Source organism: Argentina silus (genome assembly GCF_951799395.1).
Source record: "Argentina silus genome assembly, chromosome: 6".
NCBI classification, from domain to species: Eukaryota; Metazoa; Chordata; class Actinopteri; order Argentiniformes; family Argentinidae; genus Argentina; species Argentina silus.
The window spans coordinates 11,866,018-11,889,039 of record NC_139660.1 but is presented as its reverse complement, the minus strand read 5'-3'; the positions used below and the strand labels follow the sequence as shown (position 1 = coordinate 11,889,039).

At 40.1% G+C, this 23,022-nt stretch overlaps 2 protein-coding genes across 7 annotated transcripts in view; one reads left to right on the top strand and one right to left on the bottom strand.

The window, feature by feature from the left end:
* patj (PATJ crumbs cell polarity complex component) overlaps positions 1 to 4,305 on the top strand; it is an 89,174-nt gene extending 84,869 nt beyond the window's left edge. For all 6 annotated transcript variants that reach the window (XM_083671694.1, XM_083671693.1, XM_083671695.1 and 3 more), the window contains 2 exons: positions 426 to 549; positions 1,114 to 4,305. In XM_083671694.1, the coding sequence (XP_083527820.1) occupies positions 426 to 549; positions 1,114 to 1,260 (271 nt within the window). In that variant the 3' untranslated portion in view covers positions 1,261 to 4,305. The remainder of the gene's footprint in view (positions 1 to 425; positions 550 to 1,113) is intronic.
* Positions 4,306 to 10,264: 5,959 nt separating this feature from the next.
* tal1 (T-cell acute lymphocytic leukemia 1) lies at positions 10,265 to 15,900 on the bottom strand. The gene is made up of 4 exons (XM_083671376.1): positions 15,819 to 15,900; positions 13,411 to 14,047; positions 12,754 to 12,845; positions 10,265 to 12,092 (listed from the first exon to the last, which is right to left on the bottom strand). The coding sequence occupies exons 2-4, from the start codon at positions 13,926 to 13,928 to the stop codon at positions 11,665 to 11,667; spliced, it is 1,038 nt and encodes a 345-aa protein (XP_083527502.1). The 5' UTR covers positions 13,929 to 14,047; positions 15,819 to 15,900; the 3' UTR covers positions 10,265 to 11,664.
* Positions 15,901 to 23,022: the final 7,122 nt, after the last annotated feature.

Below are 23,022 nucleotides of genomic sequence, written 5' to 3'. Positions count from 1 at the left end.
TCTCTCACCACACACACATGTACACACACACTTGCATCATGCATTATGTGTAAGGCCCGGAGAAATTCATACATTTTGTAGTTTTTTCATAAAATGTTTCTCTGGTAGTTCCATCCCCTAGCACCAAGAGGAGGACATAAACCCCCCACGTGTGTTTACCAGGTCTGTCTCAAACCGTGGGTTTACCAGGTCTGTCTCAAACCGTGTGTTTGCCAGGTGTTGAAGAACAATACTGCCACGTCATCTTCATGCACGTTCGCCATTCAAACACTGTTTTGAATATTACAGTTTTTTTGTCACTGCGTGCATGGAAGGATTTCTCCGGGCCCTAATAATATTTGCTCCATTCAGTGCCGTCGTGTGTAATGAATCCCACTGACAGATGACTGTGTATCCTTAACCCTTGGTTCTCTATGACCATGCAGTGCACCCAAACCCAAGACTATCTGTCTAGAGAAGGGTTCTGAGGGGCTCGGCTTCAGCATTGTGGGGGGCTTCGGAAGCCCCCATGGAGACCTGCCCATCTATGTCAAGACTGTCTTCAGCAAGGTACTGTATCCTTCTCCCACACACACATCTTAATATATATGCCATTTAGCTGACGCTTTTATCCAAAGCGACTTGCATTGTAGTGAGTGCATACATTTCAGTATATATGGTCCCAGCGTTGTTAGCGCCATGCTCTATCAACTGAGCCACACATCTTCACCCACTCATTCACTCAAATCTCTCGCTCGCTTGCTCGCTCACTCACTTTTTCACACGCACGGACACACACACTTGCATGCATGCACATATGCAGGCAGTCTCTGTAACAGATACTCTTAATACACATTCACACAGAAACAGCTAAATATTCATGTTTTTGATATTCCCTCTTTGACACTAGATGGCAGCAGATACTTCACAGACAATCGCTGTCATACACTCACAAGACAGTTTTATGGGGATAGTTTACAGTTTATTGTTCCCCTTCAAAGCCTACCTTTAGACAAGTCTGTCCTTGAGAGATGATTCATGTGAAATATCTATCCTATTACTTGTAATATGTATTCTATGGTCACTATCACCCTTTCCTTCTCTCACCATGTGCTTTTCTATGTTCTCCCCCAGGGGGCAGCAGCGGTGGACGGGCGTCTGAAGCGGGGGGACCAGATTCTGTCTGTGAACGGGGAGAGTCTGGAAGGGGCTACGCATGAGCTGGCTGTAGCTATACTGAAGAGACAGAGAGGGGCCGTTACCCTGGACGTGCTGTCCTAGCTCACTCACTCACACACACACACACACACAAACACACACACACACATGCACACACACTCATACGCACACACACACACACACATACATATACAAAGACACACACATACTGGAGAAAGGACCATCGTGAGGTTTGAACTTTTAAATTCCCAACATGCAAAACAAATTCATAACGGAGGAGGTGGCATTCGATACCAGTCTTTACCCGTTTAGAAGTCATGAGAAGGAGGACATCATTGCATGAGGTCTCACTCAACGAATGGCGCTGATGCAGCCTGACAGCTCTGCCCAGCAAAGGTGTGCTGTGGAAATGCGTGTGCCGCATTACCCTGTGTCCTCCCGTAAACCATTGGAAGAGGAGTGACTCTGGAAGCAATGACATCTCATTTTTTGTGTCCCATCTGAGAGACACGGCTACATCTCTACATTGAATGGATACAGGATGGGGCATGGTGATCTTTTGGATGTGTAGCAAAGGAGAAAACAAAAGGGAAGCCTTAGTTGAAGGATGTGAATTGAATCTCCATGTCATTTCAGCTCTGCTTGTGTGATTGCACTTGCGCTTCTGTCGTAGAGCAATACGATGGGTTCAGTTGGTTTAGGGAGTAGCGTCCCCTACTCCAGGAACAGCATCTCCAATGGGGAAACCCGGGGTAGCAGTTGGTGATGTCAGTCGTAGGTATCACTAATATGCATGATTGTTTGTTTTGTTTAACCTCCAGTCTCCTTCATCTTCTATGAAACCTGAGCGCCGATGACTTCAGCACAAGCTCTCACAATGAGGTTCTTCAGTCAGACTTGTGGTGAAATTATTGGGGACACATCCTATGCACTACATAAAGGCATCATAACATCTTCGTAAGCATGACATAACTACCCACTTGACCAGTTCATGAACAGTCATAAATGCTCAAGTCAACAGCAGCTGCCCGGTATGTCACTGCAGCCTACTGCACAAGTGTACATGGTCCTGCACCACCAGTTCTGCTCTGTTTAAACGCATATGAGAGAGAGTTCAAATGTAGTGCCCTTTATTGTAGGTAATGTTGCCAAAGTAACTATCAGAAGGGTTGCCAATCCTAATAAGACCTTTGCAAAGCAATGAAAGGAATTATATGCACATCTTTATATTAGCGCTGTTGCTTCAAATAGGTGGCTAATAGTGGTGCAATATACTAATTGGGGAATCTCAGGACATGATGTCAACCCCCATCAGGTAGTGTGGGTGCCGCATCTATCTTCCATAACAGTGTGTATCAGTATTGAGGGGACAAATGTCCGAAGCTGGCTCTGGCGCTTATAACACGGGAGGTGAACTCTGATCCTGAAGAGCCACATCATCAGTCAAACACTTCTGCTCCAGCCCAGTACTAACACACCTAATTCACCTAATCAACTTACCAGGATCCTCAATGAAGACTGTAATTGGTTTAGTTGTGCCAGTGCTGGTCGGAAGCTAAAGTCTGGCATTCCAGGACCACAGTTGCCCACCCCTGGTTAAACTGGTAGAGGAGGGATATAATCCTGCTGCTTTGTGTTGGATCATCCAGATCATTATCAGAGGAAATGTAACATGCATTTCAATCAAGCTCAAATTCTTCTGTCATAATGTGTGTTATAAGAAGAAAGTTATAAAAAAGGTACTATTTTTTACTTTATAAAGATTTCTTAGACTGTCATGGTTAAAAGAAGAAGTTATTTATTATTTGATTACTGTGAGAATCAACAATGATGTTTTTATTTTCTTGTTGTGAACATCATGTTTTATCTACCGTGTATGTCTGCAGTCTCACACTGTCCTAGTGGCCAGCTGTGAGCTTTTCCACATCAAACAAAGACAGGATATCCTGTCTCGGCCCCCAAGCCTGTCTTTCGTGTCACTGTGACCTGTCCACACTCACAGGAAGTGACATCACAACCCCCAAAGACACTTTGAGGCTCCCTCTTTTGACACTATGTGGAATCTGTACATGCCAACTCTCCAGTCTAGAACTGTGCCTGTCTCACCTTAGGCCATATGTAGGACTGCATTATGTTGGGGTATGTTCTAAATGCTCATAATAAATGTGCTATAGTGCTGCCTCTGTAGGGGACTGCTGTGCCATGATTAGTTGGTGTTCAGTCAATGGATCTTTCAGTTGTAGTCCAGTGATAGCCAAACGCTAATCTTAACGCTCAATCCCTTTAAAGATCACACACGTCCGCCAACACACTACTGCCTCCTTCCCTTTCTTCTCTCTCTCCCTCTGTGACTCTACTCCCTTCAACGTATCTGCCCCGTCCCCTTTCTCCCCCTCTTTCAGTTTTTCCTCCCACTTTCTCTCTCTGTGTCCCACCTTCTCTCTATCTTTCCCTCTGTCAACTCCCTGCCTCCCTCTCTCTGATCTACCTCCTACTTTCTCACTTTTCTCTCCCTCTCTGTCTCCCACCCCCTCTCTATCTGTCTCTTTTTCTCCCACCATTTGTGTCTCTCAATCACACTCTCATCCTTTTTTGCCTTCTGATCTCTCTATCCACTACTGTATAAAGTGTTCTTCAATTTGGGTGCCTGGCCTAGCGTGGTCTGGTTCTAAGAGTGTCATATTGGCATAGAGGGTGTGTGTGTGTGTGTCTGTGCGCACACACACCTGTGTGCTTGTTTTCTCTGGAGTGACAGAAGCTGTCCTGATGTTGGTCCTGGAACTCATGACAATGTTGTGTTTTATGCCACTGATGAACCACAAACTGACTGCTTGTCTACTGTAGTGCCACAGAAAATATCTTTATTCATGTACATTGATTGATGGACGAATTTTCAAATCCAAAGAAATTATCCACACTCATACAGTAGATATGTGACAAGCAATGCTGTAATAACATGGGTATACAGTATATCTATGAAAATATATTGTCGATGCTCACAAATGCAACTGATATCGTTAAATGTGTGTACTGATTATGGTCATACATGGTGAAACTACTCTTTGAATTCTGATGATTTGTCTGATGATCATTGTTTTATTAAATACAGGGGGAGCACAATCATTTCCACAATGTGTTCCCTCAGATCTTCAAGTGTGGCTGGTCAATGTCTTTTATTATATATATATATATATATATATATATATATATATATATATATATATATATATATATATATATATATATATATATATATATATATATATATATATATATATATATATATATATATATATATATATGTGTTAGGGAGTCTCTGAATCACTTTTAAGGTTTGTTATAGAATATAATAATAATAATATAATATATGCCATTTAGCTGACGCTTTTATCCAAAGCGACTTACATTGCAGTGAGTGCATACATTTCAGTATATATGGTCCCAGCGGGAATCAAACCCACAACCTCAACATGTTGAGATTACATGTTATCTTCCATGGTTATTATTGCATGTTAATTATTAGATCACACTTTAGATGCACAAAGGCCTTATGCTGTGAAAGGATGACCTATTAATTAAGAAAAACTGGCAATCTTGCAAAAAAAATTAAAAGAGGGGTAAAAGACTGGACATCACAGAACATATTCAAATTCCATATCCAGGTGTTATTATCAGGTTGTTGGCTGATTTCTATCCTGTTTACAGTCGGCACACCAATGCACAGCAATCTTCATTTCTCAAGATAAGAATTTCTACTTATTTTGAGTGGCATGATGGATGCCTTTGTCGTTCTGAAAATGTTACTTGTGAAGGTGTCTGTTGGGTTTCATTTGTGTGTGTGTGTGTGTGGAACAGTGTGATCCGACAGAGAGTGTGTATCCGTCCATCCGTCTGTCTGTCCGTATTCACAGGAGTAGGAACTAGATTTGTCCTCTGGTCACATGCTAGTGACTTTTTCAGAAAAATCAATGTCGGCATTGTTATGATCACTGCTCCTATGGAATACACACACACAGACACTCTTAATGTCCCTCACAGACAGACCAACGTTATTTATATCTTCATCACCCCAATACTGTAGCCAATACTTCAAGAATTCTACATTACAAAGCTAGAGATGAATGTTTACGTGACTGGTACTGTACCTGACCATATCCAGACAGGTGTCATAGTGGGCTCCATTGGTGCTGACGTACTCAGTGGTCCTCACTGGCTCCACTTTTGCCTCTTGGCTTCATGCAGGGAATTGTTTGACATATATTAGAATTCTATCCTGCAAAGCCTATCTACCACACAGGTGTGTGTATATATATATATATACACACACACACACACACACACATACACACACATACACACACACTGTATAGATCAGTATTTGTGTGTGAAGTGTTCCAGTCACAGGTTCCATTGGGTCTACAGTCTCTCACCTAGAGTTCTTCTCGCACCACGCCTTGTTCACAAGGAATGCCACAAAGATGAGGAAAAGAAAGCCTGCCACTGCGATTATGCCAGTCAACCACTGTGGCAGGGCCCGCTCCACCTTGGCTTAGAGTCACAGGGCAAAAAGTTATTGTAGAATGTACATTACTCCACTGCCTTACGTCTGGCGTCATCATTCTAGGGTGATGAAGCGTCGCCTGAACTACAGTGTGGACGGAGTCGTGCAGTCTGTCGTAAGACAATGACGTTACTGAATGGCAATGGCATTCCTCAAGCATTTCTACTCAATCTAGCTGATGCCATGTTCAGTATTTATATTCCTTGCCATGCTGATGTACAGTAATGTGGATGACATTCTCTGAGTTATCATCATAATTGATGGGATTACGAACGGAGCACTTGTGATACTCTAAGTAACAGTGATGGCTTCTGCTGATGTCTCTTAACTGATGGGGATCAAATATGTGACATGAGTTCAATAAGGTGGACTGAGGGAATATTGACGTTGACTGAGGCAGTAGAATTGGTTAACGTTTGCTGAAAATGAAATAAGTATTTGATTAATTGGGGATTTGTTTCACTAAAATAAGGACCATGGGTTGCTGTCTAGGAAATGATACTAGAGAACTCTGTTTGCTGACAATGTATCATACAGTATTATTCCAGCTGGAAGTAATTTGGTAGGCTACAGTGTTTACTCAGTAATTGCATGGTAACAATACTTTCTAGTTATTTCTTTGTGGTAACAACTGGTTCATTCTGGTAATGAAATCCCCAGTAGTCTATCTGAGAAGCAAATGTACTTCCACAGAAGGGCTGTTATGTCATATTGCTGTAATTTCCTGGTAATAAGGGGGCTGTAAAATAAAGGATTGTCCTTTTTCCTTCCCAGTATGATCAACTGTTGATTTAAACAACTGAGTCTCAGTCTGCTATTTCAACATGTAAAGTGAAGCAAGGCTATATGCTTATTGTTGCTTACAAATGAATCAATGTGGCCAAATGATGAATACATTATAATTCCATTAATCAAAAATGAATCTCAGTTCTTACCTGTCTGGGCTGTTACCACTCCCAGAGTAAGCATCAGCCAGTAAACCACAGTAGCTGCTCTCCCCATTGTTGAGTCTTACTATCCCGAAATGATGATCTTTGGATGTCCAGTAAGGTGTAAAAACAGCAAGAGTTAAACAATATAGGCCTTTGTAGCTGTGCGTCAAGCCCATCAAAGAAGTGTCTTACAGCTGACTACGACAGGATTGTATTTAACATCCTGTTGCCTGCAGTCAATGATTTACCCAAACCTAGTTAGACAAACAAATCGGGATTCAATAGCAACAGTGATAACAGCTTTCCAAGCTTCTACGTATGTGTTGATTTGAATGCACACCCATTTTGTGAGGAGATTGACATAGTATGCAGGCCATTTTTCTTTTTCTGTTATCTCTTTCAGATATGACAATTATATTGCTTTTCCTAAATGTTTGTGATTTTCCACATCATCATCTACTGCAACTCAAATGGTCATACTTAAAATTAATTATAGTTTTATCAGTATATAAGGGCAAATGCTAAATAAAGGATGGCAAAGTATTGATGCCACATTTGGTTACTTGGCAGATCTATGGTAAGGACCAATTATAACATACTCTATAAAAAGCATTTGTGCATAAATAATTTGTGGACATTCCGATGACAGTGTAAGTATGTCATCTGGTTTAAATAGTCATCTATTGAGGTCTGTTTTTTTCCACAAGAAGTTACTATTTAGCCAGAAAGGATTGCACCTTCAACAATTCGCTGTAGAAGCCGTTTAGGGTGTGAAAGGGAGAGAGTGAACATGAATAACAAGCTTGATTAGCAGTGCAGAGAAAGAGAGAGAGGTGTTTGAAGGGCAGGGGCCACACCCCTTCTGGACTCATGAGCATCTCTCTCTCTCTCTCTCTCTCTCTCTCTGTACTCGGCATCAGCCAAATTAGTAGGCCTTTTCAGCCAGCCCTGCCCCCTCATTAACACAGACCCTTGTCCACTCACTCAGTTTCTCTCTCTCTCTCTCTCTCTCACACACACACACACACACACACCTCAGGGGAGTAGGCTGTTGTGATGAAGGGCCAGATAGCAGCCCTGAGAGCCAGTAGCAGTCTCTCTCCCCACTGTCCTGCTACCCGCTGAGAACCTCCCCTCTCCCCTGTTCTCTGGGCTCAACTCCCCTATGGGCCATCCTGCCATCATGGAGGGAGGGAATGAGGGAGAGAGAGAGGGATGGGCCCCTTAATTGAATACCCCCCCGTCTAGTTATCTCTGTCCATAAAGATGTTTTTTGTTATCTGTCTGTAATGCTGGCCTTTGTTAAAAAGGTGTCCTCTGAGATGAAGGTCTAGCCCCTGACTAACCTCTCACATTGAGTTCTTATGGGAACATGGGAGATTGATTCTAGAGTTAATTAAAAAGGGATGAGCCCTTGTCACACGGCTATGTGGTTGAATTGAATTTGTTATTTCAAGAGGAGACTCTTCCCATACTCAATATGCTTGAGTGGACATAATGATATGAATGTGAAATTAACATGTTTTATCCATAGCTAGATGTACTTGAACGTGTTTCTTCTGCATGAGGTGTTCATATTTGGAATGCTTAATTGTAACTTCTAATTTGACAGAAATCATCCATAAGTGTGTCTTGAACCCTTTATTAATGTGGTTTTGTGGTCAGGTGTGTAAACAAGTACGGAGTGAATCAGTCAACATAAACATAACTTATCATTATGTAGTGTATGTAATGATTATAAATGTGTGTTTGTTTTTGTCAGAAATTGACAGTAGCCATAAGGGTCGGGAGATGTTGGTTGGTGCACCTTGTGTAGTCTTATCAAAACCCAACCAGACCTTGTGGAGTCCTTACCAGCAACAATGCTTGAGAAAGAGCACTTGAGCTTCTGTATAGGCACCCCCTCAGAAGAACAATACCACCTAATCACTAGTAGCGCCCATCTAATCAAACTCTTACTTCAGTAGAACAGTGACCCCTGTTGTTACAAAGAGGGTCCCATTTCAGCCTCATCTTTTAAATTAAGTGGGGCTATGTCCTCTTTTGTGTTTAAGAATGTCTATATAAATACTCTAGCCATATAGTACTTCTCTTGGGGTGTGCGTGCGTGCGGTGTGGTGGAGGATGTATGTATCGAACACAGGTGATGTACCCGAACCCAGATTTTGAAGAGTATACTTTGTAAACAACAATACTGGTTTGCCAATGTTCAATTTCACTATTCTTACAACCAAATATAATGCTCATAGCGAAGACATTGAATACTGATCTTGAGCTGGGACGCATACCAGCGCGTGCGTGTGTGCATGTGTGCATCTTCTAGCCTGTTTGTCACAGTGATCACAGTGTGAGAACGTAGATTTACTGTGGTGGGAACTGGTGATTTGCCAGTGTTTCACACATACGCCCTCCATCCCTGAGGGACCTCTTCAATGGCTTTTTCATTGGCTGTGATTGTTATCAGTCCTCAGCCTCATCTCCACTCATCATCGAGATCTAATAATGACAAACTACTCCCTTACTGCCCCTCAAATACACACTATCTCATCTTAGCTTGTTAGTGCATTAGATTTTATCCACAGCTTCTGTATGATGGGAAAATTCAGGTTATACTGGTCCTACGCCTCATCTTGAAAGGCACCTCAGTCTTTAATGATATTGGTTAGCTTAAAAGGCACCATCTGGGATTTCTTTTTTTTTTAGGAAAATGGCCCACCACTTGTTTTGGTATAAAGTTGAGAGATGTGGCTGGGGAATGACAAAATGTATTACATTACATACATGTATACATTTCTACATGCATTGTTTGTTTATGTTCTTGTGATTGTAAACAATGGAGTAGAATAAAAACATATTTTGGGTTATGAAAAGATAAGATGGTTCTGCTTAGGTCATGATGCATTTCAAAGTTATATTATTTAAGGATGAATAGGTCATGAATTTAAAAAAGCATTGAACAGATTCCCAGATCCCAGATTGTGCCTTTAAGGTCAGAATTTAAAGAGCAAGCTGTCCTACAATCGTTTGAGAGCTGAAATAGATTTTTCGGATGGTCAATGCCAGGGTTACCTACAATTTCTTAGTTCTGAGAGGTTTTTGTTTGCAGGCAGATAAACCAGTCTCCTCCTTTACCTTGGTTATCTGTTTTCACATTGCCTGCCTCTGAAACAATTCTTTCAGTTCAATATCCTCTGGGAACCAGTGCTCTGTATTTATTATATAACTGTAAGAATCATTGATTGATATGTCAGCAATTGTTTGTATTACTTTGAATAAGGAAGAGAGGAACTCTTTCACTGTGTGTGTGCAAATCAATATACAAACAAATAGAAAATAGTTTCTTCAATGTGTGTTGGTAGACTTACCTGGTCTCTTCCTAGTTTTGGTCATCAAGTTGGTGAATGAGACCTGTACATTATAAATTGTTAATGTATTTCTAGCTAGTGTAATTGCAAACACTCAAAAATTGTGAAAAGTAAACTGTGGTATTGTACTCCATATTAACAGACAATGCTGGCATATGGCATTTGCCAATCAAAACATCCACTGAAGTCATTGATGGTGGAAATGTTACATTTCAATATACAAGCACAACAACACATTTTTATTTTATTTTATTTTATTTTATTAGTGGTTTTGTAAAATTCTGAGAGATATAACGCTGTATATATTTATACATCACCTTACAACAAAGGTTCTCCTACCACATACTGTATCACAATAAAATAACCCTTTTTTACATCAAAGAATTAAAGGTACCAATTATGGTTACTCCAAATGATGCTGAAAAAGCAGAGATCCATTATGTGACATTGAAAAAAACACTTGATGAATGTAGTGTTTTATCATCATGAAATGTAAAGATGTGGGAGAAAATGAGATGAGGGAATGTGAAAAAGATCAATTCAATGTACCATAATCACAATGAACAGTAGCAGTAGGCTGGTTTCATTATTAGAGATGTACAAGTCGTTTATTATGTCACTCAGAGCAGAATGCTTGTACCTCTTTCTTACACAGCTCTCTTTTAATGTTTATTGATAGAAATGTCTTCTTTTTTTTTGGACTAATATTTATTTTTCTCTTGACAGGAATTTTGTTCTCTTCAGTTTGTGTGTGCGCGTGTGTGCCGCAAACAGTGTGTGTGTGTGTGTCTGTGTGTGTGTGTTACACAGATGTGCCACCTAAAACGGTAAACATTTACATTTTCTTCAATTCAATTTTGAGTTGTACTGTAAGTATTGTAACATATGGTTTATGTGAATATCACATTAACTTGTACACTTTAATACATCGTTCCTCTCCCAACATAAACATTAACAGCAATAAAGAAATCTTCCACTGTTTCATTACAACCGATTATCGGTTATTATCAGATACCTTTAAGCAAAACATTTAAAAAAAAAAAAATTATAACCTTTTTTCAAAACAACTTATGAGAAAACTGTTGCTGAACATTATAATTTGATACCTTTGTGAACTAAAGGATAATCTAAATCAGATTTTGGGCGGCTCAAAGAACATTTAGTGTACTCCTCATTCAAGAACATAGTTTTTGAATAGTCTCAGACTTTCAAGCAATGTACCTAAAGAAATTCTGAATTTTGAACAGTAAGAAAAGGTACCATTTTCGAAATTCATGCCTTTTTCAGAAAATCTTTTCATTGTTATTTTATGCACTCCTCTGTTGTAAAATGTCCGTAGCTCCATTTTAGTTCACTCTGTCACGACTCACAAATCCATTCACCTGCTTACAACAGCAGCTGGGACCAAAGCCTTCCACAGGTTAACTGACTCTCCTCTGGGAAGGCCAACAGTGGAGCAATTGAACAAAACAGAGAGGAGAAAAAGAGCAAATGTGTACATGGCACGAAGGTATCGACAGCAATCTTGACGCCCATCCACTCCAGATAAGTGCCATCATCAATCCGACCTCGCTACTTCAGCCATGTATTTGTTCCCTCTACCCTCCCCCCTCCCCCCTCCCCCCTCCCCTCTAGAGAAAATGGTGAGTCATCTGTGTTTACCCCCCGTCCTAGCGGTCGGTGGACAGGACTCCACAGACAAGTCCTGGTCCTCGGTGAAACTGTCAGGACTCCCATCCCCGTCCAGAAGACTCCCGCAGCTGGAGTTGGACGACAGCATCCCCTGGAGGAGCTCCTCTCGGACCAGGCGCTCCTCTCGGCCATCGAGGGCCCGCGGTCCCCCGGGGGTGCCATCATCGCCCCCCATCACCATATCATCCTGGTCGTTTAAGAGCTTGGCCAGAAAGTTGATATACTTCATGGTCAATCGGAGGATCTCGTTCTTGCTGAGCTTCTTGTCCGGAGGGTGGGTCGGGATCAGGCCGCGAAGCTCGGCGAAGGCCCCATTCACGTTCTGCTGTCGCCAGCGCTCACGGCTGTTTGTGAAGATTCGACGTGCAATTTTGGGCTGCGGGCCTATAGAGGGAGATAAGAAGATGTCAAGCAGATGCTTTATTGAATGGGGTGTGTTGGAAAGAGGCTCAAGTTATTCCCCTACCTAAAGATACTACATCTACAATTACTGGCCCTAATAGTCAACTCTGTAGTATACTCTTTGTACTGGCCAAATAAATGTAAAACAATTTATTTAATCAAAGTCAGAAATATCTTTCTTGCAACAGATTAATTTCTAGCTTTTTTTCTAAGAGAGTACATTGTCATATGGTCTAATTAGTTATTTAATTTGTCATCACAGATAGGATGGTGGTTTAAAAAATCGTCATTTTTAATTGAGTAGGCTAGATAATTATGCCAAATCTTTCAAGGACAATCATTTTAAAGCATGAATACTATCATTGCATATATTACAGAGCTACTCCCCCTTAAAAGCCAAACAACTGCACGATATGGAAGTGTATGATGGAAACTCAAACGCACATTGTGATTTTTATAGAGGTGTCCCCCCCCCCTCACCCTGTCTCTCTCTCTATCTTTCTCATATCTTTTTCAATTAAAAAAAAACTCTATCAAGTTTATTATGAAGTCCTTAATTAATGTCATTAATATGGCTACTTTTAAAGTTGAAAAAAGAGCAAAGCCAATACTGGCTTACCACTACCATCTAAAATGCTCTTACCGTCGTTGATTTCAACCTCGTATGGCGCAGGGCGACGTTTCATCCGATTGCTGGGAAACATTCCATACTGTTCCGGTTCGTCACCGAAGCCACTGTAGAAGTAATGGAATTCGGCAAATGAATTATGGTAACGAATCGCATCTATAAAAGTCCGTGTAAGGGGGCTTTAAACACAGCAATCCACATCATGTCCCCTCCCATTACCAACACCAGAATATGAGGAAATATTCAGATCTGTCCACAGGCCTTTGGATTCAAACCATGTTTCCCTGTGTGATTTAGTTTCAAGCTTGCACAATAACAGTATCCTACAGTTTGCGTCTATATAGATGGGCTATAGGCCTAGGTGAAAAGGACAGATGAGACCTTCTTCTATTTTTATTTTTTTTACGACATATTGCCAATCATATAGGCTAAAAGGCAGAATTGTTTAAAATACGTTGATTATATTGAATATAAAAATGTCTAAATTAAATACAATTTAAAGATTTAATCTGAATTGCCTAAACCCATGCACTTGTTTTATCTTGCATCTCAGACATGTGAGGGATATTTGCATTTGTCTGCCAGTGGTTACACTGATGCAGAAGTATTCCAATGCAACGCATATCAAAACGTATTTTGACAATATTTTCATCCAAATCAAATTTGCCATACCTGTTTATGGTGGCGAGCGGTTGCGCAACGTTACTGTACAGCATCGCTCGAGCAGGGAGAGGGAACGCGGGAGGACTCAACTGCACCATTCGAGTGTCGCTCAGCGGGTCCCGGGGAGGCTGTGGCAAGGGTATTGGTGGTCTGCACAACTCGGTGGTCTGTATTTTGTGGCTGCAGGCTGCCGTGTACTCCCTGGCTTTTATATCCGCTGATCCTCCTCTCCTGGTCAACTCAATAACCGGCACCTCCTTTCTTAACTCGCTGTGGTAAGCTGTTTCCTTGGTAACACCATTAATGATGACAGTCCCGTTGTAGTGCTCCCCAGGGACATATTCCCCCCTCCGCTTGCTCCCTGCATCCTCCGAAGCAGTCGTCGTGTTTTCCTGTTTCTCCCCAGCCTCGCCCCCCACCTCGCTCACACGACCCGCTAGGGAAGTTGGGCTGTCGTGCTGCGGAGACTTGCAATCCTCGCCTGGTGGAATGAACGTTCCAAGCTCTAGTTTAAGTTTTTCCATCATTTCGGCTATTCAATGGGCCTATAAGCATAAGATTAATCCGTGCGTAAAATAGGCGTATGATTCAGGCACAACAGAGCATCGAAACGATCTCATCCAGCAATAATAATCCTGGGTGTCACCTGAAAAATAACAACGTAAAGACATGGTGCATTATGCCTATGTATTTTAAAATTAGTTAAACAGTTTTTAATAGTCTAGGCCTATAGGTTACCTACGAAATCAGCTTAGTCCCTCTGTGCGCGCGACACTTGACGATTGTCAATAGGCTAAAGTTACCGCGCCCGCTAGCTCATCATGGACTAATTCAAAAGTCAGACATTAATATGCAGCACATTCTCACTGATCCGGGTTAGGCTATACTGTGCCTGTACAAAAGCCCTTGCACTGACTCAGTTAGCCCATGGTCAATCACTCTTTGGAATAGTCATATGTGAAACCATAGGATTGTGGCAGATTTATTGTTGGCAATTCAATTAGGCTAGGCTTAAAAAGAACATACGTCATCAATCAAGATCAATAATCATTTCCAGCTTAGCCTATACTTTCGAGAATATGATCTCGAGACCTTGATTAACTACGATGTTGTTTTTGTATTGGTAAGCCATAATGACCTTTAAAAAATAGCAAGATTAAACAAGAGGCTTTGTTCTTGTGCTCTATATTTTCCCCTGACCTTGACCTTTTACATTAACTGACAGGGCGTATCAGTTCAGATAATATACGAGTCTCAACAGGGAGGAGTCTCTAATCGTTTTCAAACAGTGTTGCGTCTGTTCAACGAACAGCAAGGCCTACCGTTTAACTGAAGCATTATCTCAGGCATCTTCAATACAGCGATGCCTAACATTATAATAAGGTTGAGCGATGCATTAGCCTATGTAAACGTGTCGATGTCCACGGCACTATTCTCATAGGCTAACTATCTAATCATTTAGGCCTAATCACATTATAGACTTATGATAACCATATAGTGCTCGTGTATTTTAAATTGCATGTTATAAAACCTTGATTTGGATTGATTGCATAATTCGTGGTTCAGTTGATGTGTTTCCTTACATTCCATTGATTTATTTCATGTGCTTATTTATTTTAAAAGGAACCCACTACCCTCGTTCCTCATTAAAATTGTTCCCTTTACATTGTTTTCGTCAAGAAGAAATACAATGTCATACTGATAACCTATCCATCACAGGCCTTTGATATAACAGTTTATGCTGACTACAAGGAAAAGTCATTGGTTTGTAGCTACACGGGCATAATGCAGAGAATGCGTTTTGGTCGTTCATTTTTAAACATCATCATACAATAAGTAGCATATTGTCTAAACTAAAAACAACTTAAGAATGAAAGAAAATCTCTCTCTTATTATATATACAATGTATTAGGCTGAACACATTTTAGCAATAACCCAGAATCAGATTTAACATAGGCCTGATGGTCTGCTTAACAAAAACATAACGACGGTCAATACTATAACTTAGCCAACATTTAAGATGTGTCATTTGTTCATTGGGGATACATAAAGATGTCATAATCTACAACAAATCGTTGTTGCCCACATAGCATTAATTGTCTGTGTGGATGTTTACTTGATGCTCATTTTCAAATAAAAGCATCGATCATCTTGAATTTTGATTAGGCTACTTTATCGTGTTCAATTCTATGTTTTTTTTTGGTAGCACTAGATATAACAAATGTTTATTCGATAGGCTAACCGCTTTTACAGATCGAATGCATGGGCCTTAATTTGTCAACCTGGGTAGCCTAATGAACGGAAAACAATGTTGAATTTTCAAAGAATAGGCTACATTGCCATTAGGGTACAGATGGTATACATCCAAAACAACAAATATGCGAAAACGGCTATTAGCCTATATGTTTTCTTCTTACCGTTGCCAGAGTGTTGTTGATAAAGAATGTTGTTGATAGAATATGTGTGGAGCCATTTTGTCGAGGGTCATCCATGTCTGAGGTTTCAGATTCACTGAAGTGCTATGTGGAGCTGGGAAGTGAGGTCTATATAATTCCACATCACGTCCAGTGCGCCGCTTAGTATGGGGAGCGGAACACCGGCGCAATGTGGCCAGGAAAGATAAGCGTGCAGTTGAGACCACTCCGCATTCGATAAGCCCCTAAACCCATTATTTATGAAATGATTCATTATTACTTGGCTTTTTATCGAGGGCAAGCGCGAAGAAAAAATATTGCCTTATATTGTGAATGGACATGCAATGAAATAACAGCGGGGAATTTGAAAATAAAAATCCATCGTTTATAGAAGCCTTAGGCTACTTGAGGATTCTTAATCAAATATGAATTAACCAATATTTTGTATAATATCTAAAATGTAAGCCTACATGATATCAATGAGGATCTCTTAAAAATTCACACAATTTGGTGTATTGTTCGTTCGCACATATTTCAGCATTTTATGAAGGACGATGGTTGTAAAAACAATGAAGGTGTTGCTAAAAAAAACTTTAACATCACTGGTGAATTAAAACAAACTGAGTGCACATGATGTAACGAAATCAAGTAACGTATGATCAATACGTGCATGCTCACATTTCAGATTTTTTAAGAAAATAAAACCATTTCATTTATATATGAATGGCAATGCGGTATTTTGTACAGTAATAGGCCTAATTGAAACACTAGCAATCCACCATTCGCTCTCCAGTGAGCTCCCCTCAACCCGTTCAACTCTCTTAATATTCTATGATCATTATGCAATAACATCATGTGAAGTGTGGCCCCCATCCTCCAAAGGCAACCCACAAATCTCTACCTCCAATTAGATGAATTAGTTGTCCCCTAAAAGAGCTATAGGCCTATTTGTCCAAGATCGAACTTAATGGATTTTGAAACGTTGCAGTTCTCTCTAGGCTAATTATTAAAGTATCCCGGGTCAGATATGAATCCAGGACTAGCTAAAGAGAGATTTGGATATATCATCATAATTGGACAAGGTTTTCGAAAACGAGTAGCCCACAAAATCAATCATCATAAGCACTTGATGGTTGTTGTTATTATTAGCATCATTGTTTATATTAGATGAGCAGGTGGATAAACAGTGGTAGGCCTACAAAATATTCATGAAATAAACAGCCATAAAAAAAAGAAAAATTAATCAAACATTGTATTCTCTTATGTTTGATCGCTTTTTTGCAATGGGGTTGGAGCGATTTCGGAGGGATGCCTTGGGAGACTTGGCAGAATTTGGTGTAGAGCTCAAAGAACCACCTTGCAGGGAGAGATAAGACGGTATCAGTGGGCCAACGACCTCAGGTTCATCCTTCAAAGCGGCCACCCAACATGGGTATTGTCAACATGTCTCCTGTGCCTATTCGACCCCAGTGGATAAACATGAATTCGCCCAATTCTCGGCCATGAACAAACACATTGGGGCTATTGCTTCGCGGGGAAAATGTTTAATTCGAAATTCAGTGCAACTAAAAAAGACAATGTGTGATGTGATGTCATAGCTTACTGTAGTTATTGCTTTGCAAAGGCTGATATTAGTCTTGCATCGGTCCATCACACGTAGACCTATATGTTCATGCCTATTTCTTGAGCGTATACTAAATCGGGATATTTTTTATGTTTTCCAGTAACTCTTTCTCAGGAACTTTTACAGCAATGTTTCTCAATTAAATTGTGTTAAATCTTGTACACCAAGAGGCCTACCAGCACAGCGGATTGAATTGAATGACTACTCACCAAGCATAGATTTAAACAGATATGGCTTACATAAAAACAGCATAAACAGCATAAATAAGGCATACACATGCTATTATATTGTATTTATCTATACAGCTGAATAATAGGATAGATTCAAGTGAGAGATTTTCATCCAAGGCAACAATCAGAAGCACTCAAGGGGGTGCACTCTGGCATTTAGGTATGACCTAGGCTTACATTTCCATAGTTTTTATTACTTGAGAAAATGTGTGAAAGACAAATAGCTATAGAATAAGAAACATAAAACGCTGTTGAAATGTTTTCCTGTCACGAACTCTGTTCTTTATCAACTCAACATCTTAGAGCTCCATGGTCACCGACTACATCATCGAACATAAAAACCTAGAGTCCCAACTCCCAGTTACCTCCTAAAATGCGACGAAACCTGAACCTTTACACTCTATTCAGATATACATAATGATATTGTTATATACAGTTCAGTTATATTAAATTTTTAGAAAGAGAAGAGGGGCTGTGATACAATATGTTTTTTATAATCTGTTTTTTAAAGTTAAACTTGCTTTTTGTAACCTCTGGTGGCAGAGCATTCCAAGATGACATGGCTCTATACATAACTGAGCGATGCAATTAATCCGTTTTTGGTTTGGGTACCATGAAGAAACCCATAGTGGTGTGTCTTGTGGGGTATGTATGTCTGTTTTAAGTGTACACATTATGCAAATAGATTATACAAGTGGATACGAAATTTGAACAAACAAATGTTTTTCAAAAAGTAGCCAATCTCTCCTTTCTATTCTAACCTGTTCGAATCACGCTGGAGACACTAGTTGTTACTTATGCTAATATTTTCTAATGCCTTCCCCTGACAACTTACCCTAAACTTAACCACTCGAAGTTAAAATATCTAATACTGCCTAACCGCCACGCAAGTCGTAATTCATGTAACTCTTACGCAACGTATCTTTAGTTTTTGATGTGTCTTACAGCACAACAGGTGGTCAAACGCTGGTATAGCCAAATAATACTTGCACACAGGCCGCATTTCCTTGGTCTGCAGAAACGATCCCCAGAGCTTATTCCGTTGCAGACTATGTTGGCAGTTAAGGGCCAGGCGTGGTGCTCTGTTTTGAGTCAGCTGCATCTTTGCTAGGTCTTTCTTCGTTGCACCTGATATAACCGGACAGTAATCAAGATGGGACAAGAACAGAACCTGAATAACTAGTACAGATGAGCATTGTGTCAAAAATGTCTGATAACAGACATACTCTCCCCATCTTCACAACAAATTTGTCAAGATGACTTGACTATGATTACTGTCCATCGAATGCCACTCAAAGGAGTTCACCTTTTTCAACTTGCTCAATGGTCACACCCTTTATGCACTACTTTTGAGGTTTAGGTCTAAGAGAATGTTTTGAATTGAATACAATGCTTTGGTTTTAGATGTATTTAAGACCAGTTTATTGTTAATAATAAACTGCATATATGGTAATTCTAGCTTCTAAGACAAGTGGCAAATTATTTGTAAAAAAGCTTCCATTGAAAAAAACTCTCTGGGTTCTATTAGATAAGTAACTCTCCAGCCATGTGATGGCAGGTGATGTAAAGCTATAACAAGTGAGTTTTTTTCAATAATAAATTATGATAAATAACATCAAAGGCTGCACTGAAATCTAACAATACAGCTCCAACTATCATCTTATTATCCATTTCTTTTAGCCAATCATCAGTCATCTGAGTCGGTGCGGTACAAGTTGTTAATTTGTTCCTTGTAAAGTAGCATTGTATTTGGTCAATATGATTTTCTCCATCAGTTTACTAAGAACAGACAGCAAACTTATTGGGAGGATTTTAGAGCCAGCAAAGACTTCTGTATGACACACCTCTTTAGGCTTTGGTTAAAGACATGGCAAATAGGGTTGACAATACAGTCTCCTACCATTATTGATGGTTTCCCATCTAGGTTGTCTATCCTGGTGGCTTATTATTATTGATGGATAACAACCGTGTTTTCCACTTCTCCCACACTAACTTGACCAAATTCAAAACAGCAATCCTTCTCTTTTATTATTATATCTTTTAAACAAAAATATGATGGTTCACTGTCCAATGTTGTTAATGTAGTCAGTTTTTCCACTTTACCAGTGAAATAGTAATACAATTAACATTAACTTATGAATTGTTTTTTTCTGCCCATAATATCATTTAAGGTGTCCAAAGTTTTTTCCATTGTTACTGCACCTGGGTCCCCTTCCTCATACACATCCTTCTATTCATACTGCTGTATCATCAAAGGTGCTGTCTAAGTGAGTCTCAGAAATGGCTAAAATGTGAATATCTAACTAATCTAACTAAGATATCTAATATCTATCTAAGATTAGCAAATTATTTCATCAACTTTGTTTCTGAGGCTACATATATTTATCTGGTATCTTTAACCCATCTCTGGGTATCTTATCAAAAACTGAACTCATAAAGATAATAGGTTGCCTTTAAAAAAAAAAAATCATATTGATAATTACAAAAGAAGTTATTGCTGCATTAGTTTCGAACAAATTATGTTCAGAAGATGTCTTATCTGGTTTAGTTTGGCTGCAGCAGGGTTCACTAGTATTCATGTGGGTAGGGGGGTGCTGTCCTGTCAGTATGTGGGGTAGGTGGGTGGGTGGGTGGGTGCTGTCCTATCAGCATGTACTTTTACACCCCACCTGTTTAGGATGTGACCTTGCATGTGTTGAGGGTGGATGTCTTTGTGATGTGCCAAAATCTTGAGAAAATAGTCACCAACTTGTATCACTGTATGTATGCTCTTGTATGCTTTTTTTTTTGGACAAAATCTGAGATCCAACGTAGCTTTTAGCCAATTTTACAAGTAGCTGAACTTTATATCGAAGGAGTGCACACCACACATGCGCAGTAGGGTAAACCTATAGGGTAAACTGGAGTGATATTACAATATCTGTTTTCTAAAATCTCTGACTACATCCTATCCGCCCATGTCTGCTAAATCAAAGGCTGGCCTAGGGCTATAGGCTACTACTGTACCAAATAATTGGTGTAAGGGGACATAATTAGTAATGAATGCTCTTTGTCTATTCCGATCATTATGTTAGGCTTGTACGGCCTCTGCTGGCCATCTGCAGTGATTACAAGTATCAACTACAAAGTTGCCAAATAAGGTCAATGTTTGCATCGCAATTAGCAAGCTGATATATTTCACAAGTGGAGGCAATTAACCTGTGCCACAGGTCCCATTTGTGCCAGTCCCCTAACAACATAAATAATGTTTTAGACTAATAATAGACTAATAATAATTCAGTTGTGGACATGGTTGGACATAGGGCGTGCATAAAAGAAAGAATAACATAAAAGAATAAAATATACTTGAATGACTTAACAAATGGTTTATAACTAGTTTGTAAACTATTGATTATTTGTTAAGGAATCCTTTATAAACCATTTACAAGCAGTTATAACTGTGTGTACTATAAAGTTATGAATACTTTATGACTGCTTGTTAATGGTTTTTAAAGGACATATAAACAAAAAACAATAGATTATAAACAAGTTATAATTTATTTATAAACATAATGATATCATAACCAAATTCACAGCTAGTCCTTGAACGTCCTTGAAGATGACTACACTGAAAGGTCAACCACCTAAAGCCAAAAGACTTTAAGTGGCATTAAGTCCTTGTTGTTACCTGAGTCCTAATCGTGACTCCAAATCTCCAGCTAACACCGGAGACACCTGCGTGTGCATGTTGTCTGGGGTTCAGTCTTGTGTCTCCTCATGCTCTCTTAACTGGATTAATGGAACAGGAAATACAGTTAAACTAAATTACGCACATCCGACTGGCTCAGCTGGACAGAAAAACATATGTCCCTACAACTCTAATAAGCCTCCTAACAGTATTAATCGTTGAAAGGCATGTATATCAACTTTGTCTTTTATTGCAAAAATAATAATAATAATACAAATAAACAATAATCATTCAACTTCAAAGAGACAATAAAACAATCATGTTTTCATTTTCAAATATATAAAAAAATATGCAGTATATGCTTCCAAAGAAACAGCTTAAAAACAACTTATGTACTACACTCAATGAGCACTTTATTAGGAACACCTGTACACCTTCTCATGGTGGAGATGTTGTAATGGTGTGGGGAATGTTTTCTTGGCACACTTTGGGCTCATTAATACCAATCAATCATCACTTGAATGCCACAGCCTATTTGAGTATTGTTGCTGACCATGTGCATCCCTTCATGGCCACAATTTAACCATCTTCTAATGGCTACTTCCAGCATGATAATGCACCATGTCACACACGTCACCATGTCAGAGAAGCAGCACAACTAACCCAACGTTTGGTCCAAACACTTGTAATCTCTCGCCTTGACTACTGCAACGCGATCTTGGCCGGACTCCCCGCGTCCGCCATCAGGCCTCTGCAGCTCATCCAGAACGCTGCCACTCATCTGGTGTTCAATCTCGCCAAATTCTCCCATGTCACGCCCCTCCTCCGCACCCTCCACTGGCTCCCAGTAGCAGCTCGCATCAGATTCAAGACCCTGGTGCTCGCCTACCGGGCGGCAAAGGGAACAGCCCCTCCCTACTTGCAAACAATGGTTAGCCTTCAAACCCCTGCACGATCACTCCGCTCTTCCACCTCGGCCGCCCGCCTGGCACCACCGCCTCTACGTGGATGCAGCAGCCACTGCTTTTCACTGTCCTGGCGCCCCGCTGGTGGAATGAGCTTCTGACACTACTAGCTTCACTTACTTAAACAAATGTATTTGTTGTAAGTCGCTTTGGATAAAGGCATCTGCTAAATGCCAAAATGTAAATGTAAATCACAAAGCAAAAGTCATTTCAAACTGGTTTCATGAACATGACAATGAGTTCAGTGTTCTTCAGTGGCCTTCCCAGTCACTGGATCTGAATCCAATAGAACACCTTTGAGATGTGGTAGAACGGGAGATTCACAGCTTGAAAGTGCACCTGAAAAATCTGCAGGAATTGCGTGATGCAATCATGTCATCATGGACCAGAATCTCAAAGGAATGTTTCCAACATCGTGTGGAATCAATGCCACAAAGAATTGAGGCTGTTTTGAGAGCAAAGGGAGGCCCTACCCAGTATTAGTATAGTGTTCCTAATAAAGTGCTCAGTAAGTGTATATTGTTATATTAAGGGAGGAATGGTATGTTTGGTTAGTTTGCCTGAGATGTGCGACACAATAGTTAGTGTCTGTGTAGGTGAATGACCTAGTCATGAGTGAGTGAGCTTATGATTTAAGGCAACACTACATTTGGATCTAACAATGCAAAAAAAGTGGGGTCAACTACAAAGAACATGATCAGGGAATGACTGAATGATTCTG

Excerpts from the sequence above, each read along its gene's own strand:
- tal1 (XM_083671376.1), bottom strand. The coding sequence starts at position 13,928 with ATGATGGAAAAACTTAAACTAGAGCTTGGAACGTTCATTCCACCAGGC. Across the intron at positions 12,846-13,410 it reads CCGCTCGCCACCATAAACAG|TGGCTTCGGTGACGAACCGG; the intron begins GTATGGCAAATT and ends TTACTTCTACAG. Across the intron at positions 12,093-12,753 it reads CGAGGTTGAAATCAACGACG|GCCCGCAGCCCAAAATTGCA; the intron begins GTAAGAGCATTT and ends CTCCCTCTATAG.